Source organism: Bufo gargarizans, chromosome 10 (assembly GCF_014858855.1).
Source record: "Bufo gargarizans isolate SCDJY-AF-19 chromosome 10, ASM1485885v1, whole genome shotgun sequence".
Classification (NCBI taxonomy): domain Eukaryota; kingdom Metazoa; phylum Chordata; class Amphibia; order Anura; family Bufonidae; genus Bufo; species Bufo gargarizans.
Genome location: NC_058089.1, coordinates 37,652,739 through 37,672,496, shown reverse-complemented (window position 1 = coordinate 37,672,496; position 19,758 = coordinate 37,652,739). Strand labels below are relative to the sequence as shown.

Here is a 19,758-nt window from a genome sequence, read left to right as displayed (position 1 = left end):
GTCGGCAGTGGCACGTGCTCCCCTGCTCCATTAATGGCAGTAAAATTATTGTGCGTATTCATACGCATTAGTTTATTATTATTTTTTTTTAAACTGCCTGTACAGGCGTCTATGACGCTTGTACAGTTGTTATTGTGACTAGGGATGATAAAACAACCGAAGTCGATTCGCATAAAACTTTGTTCCCTAATTGCGACCTCTCCCGCTCACATGTCTGCGATGCTGCATGCCCTAACCCTGCTGTTTTGTCCAGACTCCACCTGAAGCCTGGCAGGTACCAGCCATACTTTAATGAGGAGCGCCGTTGGACATCTCCTGCACATCAGCCGTACTGTGCATACAAAAAGGATGGACTAAGTGCAAAAAAAAAAGAGGGGTGTAAAGTGGTTGTCCCAAATGGCCATTTATTACATAACCACAGGTTAGATGAGCCTGGGGCTACATGGTGACTTTGGCCCCTTGCAGACGAGTGTTACTCGTGCAGCGAGTCTGCAACACAGCACCCGGCCTGACCTCCAGGAACACTGATGGGATTCACATAGCAGGATATTGATTTATGATGCTATGTAACCCTTACAGTTCTGGAATGTATTGGATAACACTGACAGCATTATGCCAGTGTTATCCAATACATTCCAGAACTGTAAGGGTTATATAGCATCATAAATCAATATAATGCTATGTGACCCCCGGCAGCTGCTGGAGGTCAGGCCGGATGCTGCGTTGTGGACTCGCTGCGGGAGGAACGCCAGTCTGCAAGGGGCCTTTGGCTGTGACAAACATCACATGGCCAGAGATCACAGTGTAGCAATGCAGCATTGCCACTAGTGAGAGGGGTAATTTTGGGACCTGCACATTGTCATGACAGCCCCAATAATTCTCATAACTGTAGGGTAGCAATGCGACCCCATTCACTGTCACGATTTGAAACCCTGCACTACATTACGATGATTGGTCGTGCTGGCATTCCTTTCTTTTTATTTACAACACAGACATAAAGTGCACCAGGCCCTGTGACAGAATTGTGTAAACCAGCTATGGAATCAGTTTCATCTGCTAGTGTAAGGAGACAAAGCCCAGCGTTACTCGGCATTCTGTGTGTGGCTGAGCGCATTGCGGCTGTCCACCATCATTGCCCTCTCTTCACCACTTGCCCCATGGGGAGCACAGGGCACCCTAAGCACATGGCGCAGTGTACGCAGAACGCTCACCTCCATGCGTTGCAGAACTGAAAAACTCGTCTACTTTTGCTGCCCCTTGTCTATGGAGCAGTCGGCAGTGAGCGCACTCCCCGTTTTCATAACTCACTAATAACAGAGCTAAGTACTGTACGGAGCTCTGTTATTGGATTGCTGTGTGTCTGCTGGATGCAAGACCTAAAGGCGGCAGAGCAGTGTGTCTGCTGGATGCAAGACCTCTAGGCGCAAATGGCGACAAGACTATAAAAAAAAATTTATGCTGTTTCCATACAGCATTATAATGTATTGGCTCCGTGTAGGCCAACTTCGTATCACCTGAAGTTGCACGAGACTTGTGTGAATCAATACGGTATTATTATCTGCGTATTTAAAAACATTTTAACACAGGAATCCTGGCTTTGGTACCGTGATTGGAACCGTGTTGCCAGTAATATGGCATGTGAATGCTGAGGCCACTGACTGCATCTGGAGGTCACTTGTAAATAAATCAACTTGAATGGGTCCGTGATCCAGAACAAGTTTTATTTTTTTTGCGGTGCGGAGGCACGGACAAAAACACCATGGAAGCACTCTGTAGTACTTCCGTGGGGTTCCGATCCGTGCTTCCGTTCCGCATCTCCGTGATTGCAGACCCATTCAAGTGATGCGGAGTGCACACGGACCGGTGCCCTTGTATTGCGGACCAGCCGTATGCGGGCCGCAATAGGGACACGGGCACGCAGCGTTCGACCTGAGCGTTTCTGAAACACGCGTTTTACGCGCGTATTTGTCGCGCGTTTTTATGCACGTTTTTTGCAATAGTAGACGCGCGTTTGTGTGATTGACTGCAGTGTTGTCCAATGAGTCTATGGCCCAAACGCGTGACAAACGCCCCCAAAAAAGCTCAAGAACTTGTTTATGCGTCGGGCGTTTTACAGCGCATTCAAACGCGCTGTAAAACGCTCAAGCGTGAACCAGGGCCATAGGGAAGCATTGGTTTTCACGTGTTGAGCGTTTTACAGCGCGTTTGAACGCGCTGTAAAACGCTCAGGTGTGAACTTAGGGTAAGGGTTTGCTCTGATTTTTTTAACTTGTTTCCTAAATGCAAATCAACTTTCTAAATAATAAAAGTCGGAAAATGAATGAAGGAATGGAGATTGCAGCCTAAAACTTAGTAGTTACCTAATAATGAGGTGTATTGTAAAGGTATTTTTAAGTACTGATTGGTTCTATCCCCTTTAATTCTGTACTCTTTTATATTATGTTTGATACTCTATTATAAGCACCAGTTGTTCATATAAGTTTGCTTGGATATAATACTTTATCCAGGGATTTATTCTGCTTTTTTTGACAGTTTTCTAATGACCTTTGAGGATACACAGGACTCATTTTTTGTCATTCTCTGCATCAACATAGCAGTAAAATACTGGGCTGTCTGGGGCGTTCCCGATGCATAAATGTTGGTGTGTCTAGGGTCTAGTCACTACAGAAACATATGGTAGTTTTTTCAATGGGTCAGACGTTCACCTAGTGTCAGCTCCCACAATAATAATGGCACTGGAATCAAACAATGCAACCTGGATGTTTCCAATTCTCGTGGTTGGGCAGGCTTTTTGAAGTGGGTGCTCTAGCTGTCGCTGCAAGAGGGCAACTTGGGTAGGGTATTTTGTGGCCCTGGATATTACAGCACTGACTTACCTCTTTCTGGGTACAGGTCTTTGGCCAATACTTTAACAAACCTCGAATTACCTGTAAAGAAATCAAGGAACATTGTTAGTTTGTTTTGGATTACCGACAAAATAAGTGTGTCATTCTAAAGTTTAGTGGGAAGGAATGAGTCCAAAGGCCCTTTTACAGGGAAACAAATGCTTGTATTGAACGCTCCTTGCCGATAATTGCCCCATATTAATGTGTCACTGATCATCACAAACGTTCATTCATCGGGTGAAAGTATGAGTGATATGCAGTGCCCCAGAGGATCACTGCAAAGGGTTAATTTTATGTTGCGGAGTCAAATGTTGTGATTTGTTGTTAAAGCCCTTAGGAGGTCATTTATTAAGACCAGCATTTAAGATGCCAGGCTTAGTAACCGTTATATCTGGTGGTGGATCCTCTGAAGTTATGAAGAGGCGCCGGCCTCTACATAACTTTGGCGCATCCAGCTCCAGTCTAAATGTAAACCAGCTTTCTTGCTGGCTTATATTTAGACCATTTTCTACGCCTAAATCGGGTGTAGAAAATGATGACCGAGATGTGTCTGATGTCCTGTCCCTTCCCAGCCCACGCCATGCCCACAATTTTTAGACCTGGTGTGAGTGGGAAAAAGTATTTCTGGATACACCTGCCGTGGCCAGTGATTGGCTGAAGCTGTCACATGACCTCTGTCAACAGAATGTCCCGGGACCTGCGGAGGCGGCCGTGGAGCGATGGAGCCCAACAGTAGGGACCATGTAAGTACGACCACCACCACAGATCCGGTCACTCTTTGAAGTCCGTTAAAAAAGTTTAAAGTTGCACAACATTAATGATTTCAGACATCCCTCTTCTGAATGGCTTGTCATGGTTGGCATGTGAAGGCTGTTGTTTTGGATGGAATTGCCACATGTTAAAATTGCAGATTGATCTGTAGACTGGAAGTTGTAGGCTTGACTATAAGGCTACGTCTACATATACATTTGTAATTACAGCATTCTGTTCCAGCAAAGGAACAGAATAGCGGAATTGCAGTATTTGAAAAAGGAAAAAAGCATGGATCGCACATCCCATGCTATGCATTGATCTATTATTACTTCTCAGCACAATACATATTGCTTCTCAGCATAAATAATAGCATACCAAGCCCTAATCTACATAACGTACATGAGGTGTTAGTGTAATTTTATCAAAATGCATAGGCCCACTCAACATGCCTAGCTTGCCTCTACAAGTGGGTACCTACTATAAATTGGTGCAGCTCCACATGGCGAAAAACCGCTGCCGCAACGCCATGCCAGCAGGCAGAACGACCCAGTCATCCAACAGCACCCCTGCTGTCAGACTAAGCCCGCTTGGCACTGGGCAGCATCAACCCACAGGCACAGCACTGCAGCAACAACAGCCGCAGCATGTGAACAGGTGTCATAAGCTTGTCTTTTCATGTAGTCTCAAGAACTACAAACTGGGGCCTAGTAGGAATTTATAAACCCTTCTGCAGTCTCTTGCTAAGGGCTCATGAACACGACCGTGCCGTTTTTTGCAATACGCAAATTGCAGATCCGCAAAAAACAGATGCCGCCCGTGTGCCTTCTGCAATTTTCGGAATGGAACAGGAGGCCCATTATAGAAATGCCTATTCTTGTCCGCAAAACGGACAAGAATAGGACATGCCTCATCATTTTTGCGGGGCCACAGAACGGAACAACGGATGCGGACAGCACACAGAGTACTGTCTGCATCTTTTGCGGACCCATTGAAATGATTGGTTCCATATACGGAATCAAAGTACGGCCCATATACGGAATGCAAAAAACGTTCGTGTGCATGAGCCCTAAATAAAATTATTTGGGGAGAATGGGAGGAGCGCTGATACCATGGAAAAGAGACAGACCATGATAAAACTCCCAAAAAATTAAGAGAAAAAGCATGGATCGCATATCCCATGCTATGCATTGATCTATTATTGCTTCTCAGCACAATTCATATCGCTACTCAGCATAAATAATAGTATACCAAGCCCTAATCTACATAACGTACATGCGGCATTAGTATACCTTTGGATCAAAATGCATAGGTCCTCTCACCATGCCAGGGATAGCTCTACGAGGAGTACCTACCCAAAATTGTGCTGAGATGCAATAATAGATCAATGTATAGCATGGGGAAGTGTGATCAATGCTTTTTTAAATTTTTTGGGATTATCCGGCATATGTTGGACGCTGCTGGCGTCCAATGGATCCTATTCACTGTAATGGGAACCGCCGGGTATCCGGCATGAATTCTTGGGCATTCTGCCAGACCAAATACCGCTGCATGCACTGCCAGTGGATCCCAGCGGTATTTTTGTCTGGTCGGCCTGGGAAATGAGGCCATCGCACAGACCAGGCACACTTGTGTGAAACTGGGCTAAATCTTATACATATAAAACCGTACAGAACTCTGTTAATAACTCATTTGATCATTGTGGTCTGCTACATAGATATCTAATTAGATAGATGTGAATCATGAAGCCTTCAGACTGAATAAAAGTGAGAAAACAATGGTACTTACATGTTCTGTTAATGAGGAATCTTTTTCCAGGAACTGAACGGCACAATAAGCGAGCTGAGGACAGAATACATGGGCTGGTGTTAGGTTAAAACTGGAACAAATCATGCATTATACACGAGCAACAAATGTATACTGTAGAGATAAAACACTACTACATCATTATGAACTGCAGCACTCCAATAAGCCACAATTCACAGACCTCTATAAACCTCCAATCATATATAAGGGGTCATAAAAATAATAATGAATAATCAGGGGTCTGGGGGCTTGGCCTGGCCGGGGATGTGAGCGGCAGCAGCGAGTGTTAACTCCCGCTATTCACAGCAAACAGCCTGCTCCGTGGGCTTACCTGAGCCTCCCAGGGACCGACAGCGCTATCTCCCTGTCGGTTGTTGTTGACTGATGTCCGTCTGGAGGGGTCCGATGGCCGGAGGAACTGCCAAGAGGGGCAAGGAGATGTCGGGGAGATGCCGAGCGTGGTGCACAAGATTGCGCCGGAACGCTCTCCACGGCCAAGAAGGTCAGAGCAGGAGGTATGCCGGAGCTGCGAGGGTTGCAACAAATTCTAGGGCACTGTTGAAGATGCCAGAGCTGCAGGGACCCTATGTGGAGGAGACTGTGGAGGGGAACACTCAGGCTGCTGCAGGAGGAGCCCATAAGGACACTGTGGAGGTTGGTGTGGCAGGGGCAGAAGAGGCAGCCGTGATGGAGGAGGAGGGGGCAATGTCTCACTTGGGTGCAGAGCCGACTCTAAAGGATGTCTTCAGGGCAGTTACTGAGTGTGGAGTGACCCTGACAGCTTTACAGCAGCAAATGGGGACCCTGAAACAAGAGCTTACATTTATTCGCCATGATCTGCAGAAAGTTAATGAAAGAATGGTGGAGGTGGAGGGTCGTGTCAGTGAGGTGGAGTATAAGCTACCCCCTTTAACTAGGGCGTCCTGCACCCATGACCAACAGATCTCAGCATTGATGGCCAAGGCGGATGATATGGAGAACTGTCTTAGACACAACAATGTACATCTTCTGGGGATCCTTGAAAAAGTTGAGGGGCAGGATCCTACCTCTTACTTTGAAACGCGGCTTAGGGACGTCTTTGGCACTGGCGTGCTTTCCCCTCTCTATGCGGTGGAGCGGGCACACCGAGTCCCCACCAGACCGCTGCTGCGTGGAGCACCTCCATGACCAGTCCTGATTAAATTACTCCACTACAGGGACTGGGATGCCATTTTGAGGGCTGACAGAAACCGCCCTGAAATCACCATTAACGGGCAAACAATTGCATTTTTCCAGGACTTTTCTTCTGAGGTCCAAAAGAAGCAGAGCCAATTCCTGGATGTCAAGCGGCGACTACGTTCCCTGCAAGTGTCCTATTCCATGATGTACCCAGCACGTCTGCCGGTGGCTGCTCTGAGATCTGTTCATTTCTTTACTACATCGAAAGAGGCGGCCACGTCGATCAACCAGCATGAGCAGCAGCTGCGACAGGAGGAGAGATGATGGCCGTCCGTTTATTTCAAGTTTGTACCCTTGGCTGCTACCAGGGGCGTAGCTAGAAATGACTGGGCCCCATAGCAAAAACAATTTTGGGCCCCCCTCCCGGATCTCCCACCCCCACATACCTCTCAGACCTCCCACCCCTTCCAGAGCTCCCACCCAAACACCCCTCCAGTACCTCCCACCCCAACATCCCCACACCCCTCCAAGACCTCCCACACCCACACCCATCCTAAATCTCCCACCGCCAGTCCCAGATATAATGGTCCAGACATCAAGTGTCCTGCTCCCCCCACAATTTAATGGTTTAGACCTTGGAGATCCTGCGGCTCCCCCCTCAATAAATTGGTCTAGACCTCCAGGGTCCTGCTCCCCCATCCTGCTCCCCCTTAAATATAATGGTCCAGACCTCCAGGGTCCTGCTCCCCCTCCTCCCCAGATATAATGATCCAGTGTCGTGTTCCCCCCTATATAATGGTCCAGACCATACCTCCAGGTCCTGCCTCCCCCTTCTCCTTAAATGTACTGGTCCAGACCTCCAGGGTCCTGCTCCCGCCTCCTCCCTAGATATAATGGTCCAGGACTCCAGAGTAAGTTTTACCAGTCCCAGAGTCAGCCAGCCCTCACCTCACAGCCACTTGAACGTCTGCGCGCCCACACTCCAGCAGCGCTGCCAGGCCCAGCAGCACGCAGCTTCGCTGTACTCTCCGCCTCTTCCACTTCCGGCCAGTAGGACTGCCACCCAGACTAGGAGCGGGACCACTCCCTCTCCTCACTGCAGGTAAGCCTCTCTGCCTCCAGCCGCCACCTATCGCACTGCCCACAGCCTGCAGGCCCTGCAGATAGCGCTTTCTCTGTCCGCCTGTAGGGGCCTGCGACCCCTGTAGCTATACCACATGAATTTAAAAAAAAGAAATAATCCTCTGCAGGCAGCCCGGGCCCCATAGCCATTGCTATGGCTGCTATGGTGATCCCTACGCCCATGGCTGCTACCAAGTGACCTGTTGGACAGATATCCCTCTACTGTTTCACTGCTGAACTGCCCACGGAGCGCAAGTATCCTTTTATGGCGGGGGACAATCTCGCTCAGCGGAAGTAGACAGGTTGAAGCGTTACTTAGATGTCCGGTTTCATGGAGGACTTGTGCCTCAGCCTGTTAGCTGATGCAATGCAGGCACAATTTTTGGGTTCTGTTTACCGTTTCTGTTACTCTTTTTCTCTGGGGGATTTTCTCTACCATGTCAATGTGGATGCTCTGTATCCGTGATACCACGCCTATCTGTTGGTGCGATACCGCCGCTGTATTGCGAGTACCTACAATGCTCCTAATACGTTATGTTATCTGCTGGGACATGTTTCTGATGTTTAAGTATGGCTAATGTATTTATAATTGTGAGCTGGAATGTGCGCGGCCTGGGCGACCCGTCAAAGCGATTTGCCGTGATGGATTATCTGCGCCCGTATTTCCCCGCTATCATATGTTTGCAAGAAACCCATTTTACAAAGGAGGGGGCACAGGCATTTCATAGGTTATGGATGAGTCATACATTCCACTCCGCGTTCTCTAGCTATTCCCGTGGGGTTAGTGTTCTGGTCCATAAATCAATTAGCTTTATTATAGTATTATTTAGTATTTTACCCTGAACGTCGGCTCAGCCGCAAGCGGGGTGGTGTTGGACGCTATGAAGGCCTGCTTGAGGGGGGTGCTTATTCAGGGGATTAGTAGAGCCAAACTTAAAAGCCGACAATTTGGAGAATTTTTTAGGGACTGGGTTGGGGTGACGGAGGCAAACTTTGCGGAGAAGGGCGGTCAGTTCTCTTTGTCTGGAAGGAGGCTCAGGATGCATATAACTCGCATGTTGTAGAACTTGCCCGCATTAAGCAATCCTTTCAGCGACAGAAGTATTATGATTAGGGGGAGAAGGCGGGTCACCTACTGGCCCTGGTGGCTAAGGCACAGTCCACGTCGCCATACGTTACTGCTTTACAGGGGGCGGATGGGACGGAGATTGTGGATAGCCAGGCCATTGTGTCTGTATGTAGCTCCTTGTATGCTGATTTGTATCAGTCACGCCTCAGCTGTAATAGGGAAGATATATCATCATATCTACATGGGGTATCCTTGCCTAGGCTGTCAGATTCAGACAGAGCATACCTTAATGGCCAGTTGCAGTTGCCGAAAATAGAGGAGGCGGTGTCTTCTATGGCAAATAATAAATCACTGGGTACTGATGGGCTGCCGGTAGAAATTTATAAGAAGTTTGGAGATGTCTTACTGCCTCAGTTGCTGAGGGTTTACCAGGAGGCCTCGGAGATGGGGCGCTTCCTGTGTCAATGCAAGAGGCCATTATAGTTGTCCTCCCTAAGCCGGGTAAAAACCCACATCTTACAGATTCCTACTGCCCTATATTATTGTTGCCCATAGACATAAAGATACTGGCCAAGGTTCTAGTTATGCGCCTCTCGAAAGTTGTCTCTTCACTGGTACATATGATATAGATTCTTGCCGGATAGGTCCACGGCGATAAACATCAGACGCCTACATCTAAATATGCAGATTCCGGTGGACAATTCAGGGGATAGGGTTATCTGTTCCCTAGATGCTGCTAAAGCATTTGATAGTATTGAGTGGGAATATCTGTGGGAGGTGCTGGTGAGGTTTGGTTTGGGGGATAGTTTCATAGCATGGGTGCGGTTGCTATATGGTAGGCCTACAGCGCGAGTGTGGGTGAACGGATATCTGTCAGAGGGATTCCGGCTCTACAAGGGAACCAGGCAGGGATGCCCTTTATCCCCGTTATTGTTTGCTCTGGCTATCCAGCCATTGGCGGCTATTATCAGGAGTCATGATGGGATCATAGGTTTTAGTCATAGAGGGTCTCAGGAGAAAATAGCTTTGTACGCAGACAATGCTTTGCTGTTCCTGGCCAAGGCTAGAGAGTCCCTGCCGGAAGTTATGGACGTGATCAATACTTTTGGGAGTTACTCTGGCCTGGTTATAAATTGGAGCAAATCGTCCCTCCTACCTATAGATGATGTAGATCACTCGGCGGATTATGCTCGGTCGGAACTGCAGGTGGTGAGTGAATTTAAGTATTTGGGGGGGGTGGTGGTGTTTAGGAAACTCACAGATTATGAGAAGCTGAATTTATCTCCCCTCATAGATTGATTCAAACAGAAATTGCATGTCTGGTCTAAATTGCCGCTGTCAGTAGTAGGACAGATTAATCTTATCAAGATGATCTGGATGCGCAGCTACTTTATCTACTACACAACTCCCCCATATGGTTGCCTCTCAGGTTTTTCCACTCAATAATAGGCTGTTTAGGGAGCTTATATGAAAAGGGGGCTCAGCAAGGCTGAAACTGGAGCCCTGAAAAGGAGTAAAACTGAGGGGGGACTGGCTCTTCCGAATCCATATTTCTTGGCCGCCCAACTCCAGCATATGCGGGACTGGAAAAGGGAACATGGGGATGCCCAAAATAAGCTACTAAGAGGCTTCTTGGAGGTACCACATTTATATGAAGCGCTGGAGGCAGATAGGTTGAATCAGTATCACTCCTATGCTGATGCTCTGGTCCAGACATCACCACCTTACTATCAAGAATCCCACAATGTCTATCTTCTATATCATCCTTCTTCGCCTTCCGCTTTCTAAAACTTAACATGGATAAAACAGAATTTATAATTTTTCCCCCATCTTGCTCAACCCCCCCCAACAGATCTATCTATCACGATCAATGGCTGCACACTCTCCCCGGTCAACCAAGTTTGCTGCCTTGGAGTGACCTTGGATTCTGCCCTCTCCTTCAGACCGCACATCAAAGCCCTTTCCACCACCTGCCGCCTCCAACTCAAAAAATCTCCCGCATCTGTGCTTTCCTTAACTATGAATCTGCGAAAATACTTGTACATGCCCTCATCATCTCCTGCCTAGACTACTGCAACACTCTCCTCTGTGGCCTTCCATCTAGCACTCTCGCACCCCTCCAATCTATCCTCAACTCTGCTGCCCGACTAATCCACCTCTCACCCTATTACTCCTCTGCCTCTCCCCTCTGCCAATCCCTTCACTGGCTCCCTATTGCCCAGCAAATTCACTTCAAAGTGCTAACAAATACATACAAGGCCGTCCATAACCTGTCCCCTCCCTACATCTCTGAGCTACTTTCCCGATACATCCCCACACACACTCTCCGGATCCTCACAAGACCTCCTTCTCTCCTCTCCTCTTATCGCCTCTTCCCACAATCGACTCCAAGATTTCTCCCGTGCATCCCCCATACTCTGGAACTCGCTACCCCAACATATCAGACTCTCACCTACAGTGAAATCCTTCAAAAGAAACCTTAAAACCCACCTCTTCAGACAAGCCTACAATCAGCGACCCTGCTGCCTCTATACCGCCATGACCAACTTCACCCGCACCTACTGTGTCCTTCTCCCATACCATGTAGATTGTAAGCCCTCACGGGCAGGGCCCTCTCTCCTTCTGTACCAGTTTGTAACCCGTAACCTGTAATTTGTTTATGATTAGTGCAATTGTCTGTGTTATGTATGTATACCTCTTCTCATATGTACAGTGCTATGGAATGAATGGCGCTTTAATAATAAATAAATAATAATAATAATAAAAACTGTCTGGTGTGGCGTTCCCTACATTGTGTCTCTTGCATAGAACGTGGTGGAAGGTGAGGGACCTACAGGGCATAAAAGGTGTCACGCAGTATACATCCATATGGGACACTCCATGGTTGCTGCATCTAGGCTCCCTGCAGGGAAGGGGGGGTTGGTGCCATAGGGGCATTATTAGGGTCCACCAACTTCTAGATAATAATTCTCGCAAAACTTATGAGCAACTTCAGGCGGAAACTGTTTTACTCCCCTTAGACCTCTATAGGTATTTGCATCTGCGCCATGCCTTCCGGGCTGACAATGACGGCGGTATGCTAAGCTCGGTACACCAAAACAAAATCATTGCTCTTATAGACAAGAGGAACTCCTCATCTGGTGTTATCCCTTTGCTTTATCAGGCTATATTAGATTGATTTTTGCAGGATTACCCAGTGAATAGTAGGGCAAAATGGGAAGCAGAGGTGGGACCATTAGAGGGAAACCAGTGGCAGGAGATATTGGAGAGGACCCCGCAACTCTCACTCAGCGAAGCCCACAGGTTGTCACAATTATATTTGATCCATCGGGTTTACAGAACTTCGTTCGGATTCCAAATGCCTGAGATGTGGGGAGGAAGATGCGGGTATCCTACACATGATGTGGTCATGCTCGGCCCTGGAGGGCTTCTGGCGCACTGTACTACATCTCATTAATTCCCTGTATGAAGTTACACTGAATGTGACCCCATTTGTATGTGTATTGGGATATGTAGAGGATCTGCCAATCACTGAGCCCAGAAAGATAGCGGTGGCCAGATTGTTATATATGGCTCTTAAGCTGATTGCCCAGCATTGGCTAGATGCATGTAGTCCTAGTAGAACCGAATATATCGCTAATTGGCTAATCAATTTGGAATTGGAATGAGAGGTTTATAGGAAGAGGGGCACTCTGACCAAATTAGAAAAATTCGGGAATCCTTGGATAGATGGCTGGCGTCCAGGGAATTACAGAGATATCGTTTGGGATTAGTATGAGGGGCACTATTGCCCGATATGTGTATATGGCTCATAGGTTGGCGGTTTCTCGCAGGGTTTAGGGAACTTCTACCCGCAATTCAATAAAGGAAAGTTGTGCTGGATGACAAATGTCCTTCTACCCACAGGATCAAGGGCTTCAATCTATTTGATGTTGGGAGTGGTGTATGTAAGGGGAATGTATTTCTTATTTCTTATGCGGGCTTGGTGGAGTACTCGCCTGGTGAAGGGCGTGGAGGATGGAGAGCATCATTAAGATGGTTTGTGGGGGGAGGGTTTGCGGGCTTGGGGGTATATATCTGTAAATTTTAAAATATGTTAATAAAAATTACTTTATTTTTTAAAATTAACAGGGTCTTTCAGGCAGAGATGGCAGCGCAACGGTTAGTGGCGCGGCCATCTGCGACTTTTCGCCACTCATGCCAGGTATAAAAAGTGGACATGGCGTGGGCGGGGAAGGGGACGGGCAAGCAGGTCCATCTGATTTACCAATTGTTATGCCTGTTTTAGTCATAGAAAATGGTTTAAATATAAGACAGCTCGGAAGCTGTCTTACATTAAGAACTGGTGCTTGATTCGCCGAAATTATAGAGAAGCCTGCACCTCTTCATAACTTCGGCGGACACACCGCCAGCTATGGGCTTTTATTTAGATCAGTGTCTAAAATGACGGTCTTAATAAATGTGCCCCAAAGTCTACCCAGGTCTCTAGTCTCAAGTTCGGTCTTCAGGATCAGACAGTTTACCCATTTTTAGTGCATGTTAACGAGTATAACTTTTTTATTTGTTCAGCTATTGATGTGATTTTTGAAAGTTTGTTTGGGACCAGCTTTGTTTGCAGCTTTGTTTGTGACCATAATTTTCGACTTATTTTTATAATATTTAGGTTTATAGCTTGACAAACTGTAGTAAAAAAAAACTGACTTTTTTACATTCATGTTATTATCTCTATAAATCTCATAGTGTTACCCTAAAACAGACTTATTTGCATTCATTATCATAATAATACAATATTAATTCTGATAGAATGGTGGTAGGCGGCCTTTTGGGCTTTCATGTTTTTTTTTATCAATGCTTTTCCTCTCTAACTGGGTCTGTTAAGAGGGAGATCAGCCATATTCCAAGAGCTACTGTCACTTAGGGCTGTGCTGGGTTTAGTTGAAACCAGAAACAGACTCCAGATACTGGCAATCACGTAAGCGGTCAGCTGAACACCAGTACCAACTGGGAATATTCCATGAGAACAGAGAATTCAGAAGTGGTGAAAAACACTTTTATCTTTACTGTATGGTGCCCAGCAGTCTGACAGCCGGGCATTCAATAGCCAGCTGCCTGTTCATCAAGTATATATAAAATAAAGGGATTCAGGACATTGGCTTATGCATTTAAAGAGAACCTGTCACCGCTCCTGAGTCTGACATGTCTGTTTTATTAGCTTCATGCATTTCCCATGTAATAACAATTTTGGAACATCTCTTCTCATGGCTCTATGTTGTGCCATTCCTTTTAATATTTCTACTAGAAGTTATGAATGAATTGCTAGCAGTCTGCAGTAAGAGTACAGAGGGGTGGTAACCAGTTGGAGGGGGTGTTCCTGCACAGACTCACTCTATCCAATCAGTGCTGCCATTTTCAGACTGTCAATCACAAGGTGTCATATCGTAGTGTGAAAAGCTATCATCAAAATGTATCACAGAAATATAAGCTATTCAATTAAAATTTTACTTTTACTAGATAATAATTAAGAGAGGTATTACTTCCAAATATTTCTTAAAGTTTTATCAAATGTCAGACTGAAGGTAGAATCAAGACCCACCGTGGACATCAAGGCAGTAGGTCATTAAATATTGAAGGTAAGAGATATAGCACTTACAGTTGGATGATTCATATATAGCTGGATCAGATCTGATGAGGTCAGGAGGAATTAGTATCCCTAATGATGCCCTAAAGTGTCTACCCCTACCTACAGGCAGAGCACCCGCCCCGAAAGGGGCGACCCCACCTCTCGGTGGCTAAACCCTTTCCTTACCCTCACGTGACCCTAAGGTGTTACCGCACGGTGGATTTCATTGGCTCTCCCTCTGTTTTGAAGGACAAAGGTATCAGTCCTAGATGGTATAAGTTTTTGTTGTCCCGACGCATTTCCCCAAGTAATAAATCCTTGGTTCCTCAGGGGACTTTGCTGGTTACATTCCCATAGCCGAAGGATGGTGGCTATATGCTGGCGATGATAGTGGCTGATGATAGGCGTATCTGGTATCTGATGATAGGCAACTGGTTATCACCCATCTGTACCCTTACTGCAGACTTGTAGCAATTCATTCAGGGGTGTCGTTAGGTCAAAACATTCGGGGCTGGAGCCCCGAATGCTGTGGCCAGTGTCCAGAATGTTTATGCTGGTAGGATTTTTTTTATTTTATTAGGCTATTCCTAGCCGTCTGGGCAATCCCACAGATCATCCCCCAACCCCCCTTGTTTTTTTACGCTACATGCAGGCTGCGCGAGCATGAGTTCAGAACTTCAATCACTTCGGTCCGCAATTCTGTTCTGCGGCGCTTCCGCTACAGGAGGTCAAAGGTCTTGCGGGATCACGCGCCGCAGAACAGAATTGCGGACCGAAGTGACTGAAGTTATGAATTCATGCCAGAGCAGCCTGCAAGTAGCGGAACAAGTACAAGAGGGGTTGATGGGTTCCAACTTCCTACACTTGTTGATGGGTTCCTTCACAGATTACAACTGAATCTGGAATCCCAGCAGCACAATCTGTGATTAATTTAAAGTTGGGGGGTTTACTTCATTTTAAATTAGGCTGACCATAGGTTAGGATGATCTGTGGGGTTGCCAAGACGGCTAGGCCCTTCACTGTAGTTATTAACCCCTTTCAGAAGAAGTCCTCCATTCACTGAAGGGGGGACTGCTGAAAGGGGTTAATAACTACTGTGAAGGGGGACTGCTGAAAGGGGTTAATAACTACTGTGAAGGCCCCCCGGTGATGATGAGGGCGTGGCTTCATATGGTGGGGGCGTGGCTTCATGGGGGCTCGTGCCCCGGATGTCTTCAGACCCTAGCAACGCCCCTAAGTTAATTCATAACTTCTAGTAGAAATAATAAAGGAATGGCACAACATAGAGACATGAAAATAGATTCTCCAGAATTATTGTTACATGGGGAATGCATGAAGCTATTAAAACAGACATATCAGGAGTGGTAAAAGGTCCTCTTTAATTCCAATAAGCTCTATATAAGGAGAAGGGGATAATTGCTCAGCCCCAGTTGCTCGGTGTGGGTTGGTCCCAGCCTGTGTAGCTGGAAGCTGCTCAGTCAAGTGGAGTTGTGTGTGATAGCATAGAGTGAGGCAACAATGTGAGCCTAGAGCTGTCAGCAAAGTCCCAGCCCTGAGAGAAAGAGTGATTTGTGTCTGAAAACACACGGTAAGGTACCTCTTTGGCGCACAGGGACGACCACAGTTTCAAGGTTTTTTGGTATAAATACTATTTATTGTTCAGTTGACAACTGCGTCGCCAGCAGCAGCACACATCAGAAGAAGTACCCAGCCACCTGGCCACCTTTTGCCTGTTGCCCTTTGCTGTTGGCGCCCCTAAGACTTGAAAAAGGAGTTATAAACTCTGAAAACGCGTTGTCAACTGAACAATAAATAGTATTTATACCCAAAAACCTTGAAACTGTGGTCGTCCCTGTGCGCCAAAGAGGTACCTTATCGTGTGTTTTCGGACACAAATCACTCTTCTCGCCCTCAACAATCCCTAGGAGTTTTTGGCAACTCCATCCAAAGGAACTGAGCGGGTACCGGCAGCACGGACCTCCCCCACCCTTCCAACCTATTGTGTGTCTAACCTGTTGTGCGCTTAGACTTGCACAACACCCAAAGGTGAGCACATTCAATCCATATCTGCTTATCATCGCTTACTACCCTATGAGCGCCTCTCCCTTTTCTCTCTTGCCATAATTGCAGCCCTGAGAGAAAGAACTGCTGGGAGTGCTGAGTATCTGTCAGAGAAGGTAATGCCTATACTGGCTATGAACTTTCCTGCATCCTGGTTGTGACGATAAACCTCAGGCCCTTCACCACCTTAAAGAGACAGACTGGCCATCAGTTTTAAGGACTTCACCCTGCTCAGGATACTGTGGAAACACAGATATTGAGAAAGTAGAGAGAAAGATTGCACCCCTTGGCTGAATTGGGAAGTGTAGGTTAACTGGAGAGGAACTGAAAGGGGACTTTACACTTTCTACACCCCTATACACAGCCTTGGAAAAGTATTCTATGCAATGTGTATGATAAGGACTGTGTCTACCTTTTCCAGCATGTTTATTTATGAATTGCTTAAATTGGTTCATCTGTTACCACCGAAACCATACTTGTCATTGCAAGCACCAACACCTGCATTGCCAAGGCATTATACTTATATTTTCATGGGAACCCTGCTTTGCACCCTAAAAAGCCATTGACAACAAGGGCACCCTAAACCACCAGCAGGAAGGAGAGCCATCAAATTCAGGCTATTCCCCAGGGGAGGTAAGGGTGTGCCTCTCCCTTCAGTGCACATCACACGGCGTGTCATTGTTAGAACGGGAGATGGGAGGGGAAGCTCCTACCCTTAATACAGGATACAGTAATTTTTCAGGTTCTCATGTCTCTTACCTGTGCATGAAATATGGAAAGGGATTTTGCAGAGTGCAGAGGTATCAATACTCGGACAAGAAACTGCTTATGTTCAGATTTTAGAGGTAAAGCAAATCCATTGATGATACTATACAGGATGAAAAAATAAAATACAGGTTACTTTTCTGAAATGTGGATGTTAAAAAAGTGGTCCAAGATAATAATAGCACAATAAAAAAATACCAGACATGATGCTGCAGCCAATCACTAGCCTCAGTTGTCTTGCGTCATATACTGCTTAGGCCAATAATTGGCTGCAGAGGCCATTTGTTGTATATGGGTACCTCATGGCTGCAGCTAGGATTAGTGTATAGCATATTTATTTTAAATTTTTACACCTTCCCTGCGTTTGACCAGTTTAATTAACTTGGTCATTCCCTTTAATGTAAGGATCTCCAATAGAGACGCCCATACACATTAGATAACCTTTTGCCTAACACAGCTTTAGCCGACAGCTAATTCTCCTGACCTCTCCATACACATGCACACTTGGCTTGACTGACCATGCAGAAAGCTACTGCCAGACATCTCTGACAACAACTTATCTCCTCAAGAACAGAAGTATTGAAATCCAACTGCCCGATCCTTATTTCCACCACCTGCTGTCAGGGGACAGTTGGGAAGCCCCCATACACATTGTCCTGCGGGTTCAGATGCCATTTATCTAGTGTGTAGGGTCAGCTTATAGTCAGAGGTACCCCCGCTTCTTCTGGTTTTCATGGCTGCAGCGTTGACGTTCCATTCCTACAGGTCACCGTTGTAGCCAATCACTGACCTCAGTAGTGATGTCCCATGCACTGTTGAGGTCAGTGATTGGCTGTACAGTGACCTGTGTGTATGGAACGTCAACGCTGTAGCCAAGACGTCAGCGGCCAGAGGACTGGAGCACAGTGCTAGGGGCACGAGAGAAAAGGGATAAGTATCTCCTCTTTTATTTTTTCTGAACTTGGACAACCCCTTTAATTAGTATATATTATTTATAATGAACTGCATAATGTGGGAGATATTTATTATCTTATACTGACTATATCTATCAACTTAATGGATGTGCACTATAAATATTCATGATTCCTTGGACCAGCTCAGCCAAAAACATGCTAATTCTCTGCAGGTGGGAGGATTGTGAGCCACAGCCAAACACCTTAGATAACTCTCACCATAAAGAAATAATGGAAAGAATTGAGCAAGCTGTGCATATGGTCACCAGATCTGCATTTTTCTAAAATTTGATGATCCAAGAGGCGACTGTCACGGCGCAGTGTGGTAAATACTCTACACACTAAACACAAAAGGGAAGGTAAAAAGGTATTAGGCCTATAACCTAGGGAAAGGGAAAAGGTCCCACCTAGTGAGTCCCTACGCCAAGCCCTGACTGTTATCAATATGAACAGACCTTGATGGTAGGAATGTTCATACGCAGGAACCTAAGCCCAATCTAACCCTAACAGGGCCCTGCAGATAGTGTCAGGACACGGGTGGCCTATTCCTCCCCAGATGAAGGAATAGGAGGGGAAAAACAACAAACAACAAAGAAGATACACTTAACTTCCAGAAGTATGCGGACGAGCAGGAACTCAGAGAGAACCAACACCAGGACTTCCACAAACAAGTTGCTATCAACCACATAACATGATGGGTGAGGCAAGACTAAATAGAGGAGAAGGAATGACTACTTAAGCTACACCTGAGACAAGAGGTGTGGCCATCCGCAGCAACAACACAGAAAGGTGAAACCAAAGAGACTGTCAATCATGTGCAGCCAGTCTCCTTGATCTTCTAGTCCCTGTCACAGGCTGGACCGTGACAGGGAAATATCCTAATAGATGAGAATCCCCCTTTATTGGCAAGCAGGGTCATACATAGATCTCATAGGGCCCCATAGAAAAACTTGGCATGGGCCTTCCTGCTCCACCCAGTTCCCATGCAATGTGGAATGTAAAGCATGATTCCCTAGATTTTTTACCAATTTGCAATTTTTTTATTAAGAGAAATACAATTTTAATATCAAAGTCACACTCTGCCTCACCCAATTTATCTGACTTTTATCTCAGAAAAAGTGGAACAGTTGCCTCTTAAAAAGAGTGCTGATTCAGGACACTATATTTCTTAATGTATTTACACCAGACCACTGCCATAAATACAATGATAAATCTCCAGCTACCATTCACACAGCCACTACTAGGGGGAACTCAATGCATTGGAATTTATACAGCTACTGTTGACATCAATGAAAGCTGTAGAATCTTGATGTACTGAGTTCCTACTAGAGGCAGCTGACAGAAAATGCCATGAATCTGCAGTATGTTGGAATGGGAGAAGCAGCTCAGTGCCGTTCCCCAAGTCCCCATAGCAGTGGCCTTGTTTGCCTCAATGGCAGTGTAACACCCCAGAGTGGCGTTACCATTCCTGCACCCTGCTACGGTCTGTTATAGGCTAATAAAAATACCATATTATCTATTTCTGTCCATGTCCTCTACACTGTGCATTCCTAATCTTGTTATGCAACA

General features: G+C 46.2%; 1 protein-coding gene across 3 annotated transcripts in view; it reads right to left on the bottom strand.

Annotated features, from left to right (window-relative positions):
• PPP2R5B (protein phosphatase 2 regulatory subunit B'beta) overlaps positions 1 to 19,758 on the bottom strand; it is a 158,503-nt gene that overhangs the window by 22,485 nt on the left and 116,260 nt on the right. For all 3 annotated transcript variants that reach the window (XM_044270393.1, XM_044270394.1, XM_044270395.1), the window contains 3 exons: positions 17,231 to 17,339; positions 5,424 to 5,477; positions 2,877 to 2,927 (listed from right to left, as the gene is read on the bottom strand). In XM_044270393.1, the coding sequence (XP_044126328.1) occupies positions 2,877 to 2,927; positions 5,424 to 5,477; positions 17,231 to 17,339 (214 nt within the window). The remainder of the gene's footprint in view (positions 1 to 2,876; positions 2,928 to 5,423; positions 5,478 to 17,230; positions 17,340 to 19,758) is intronic.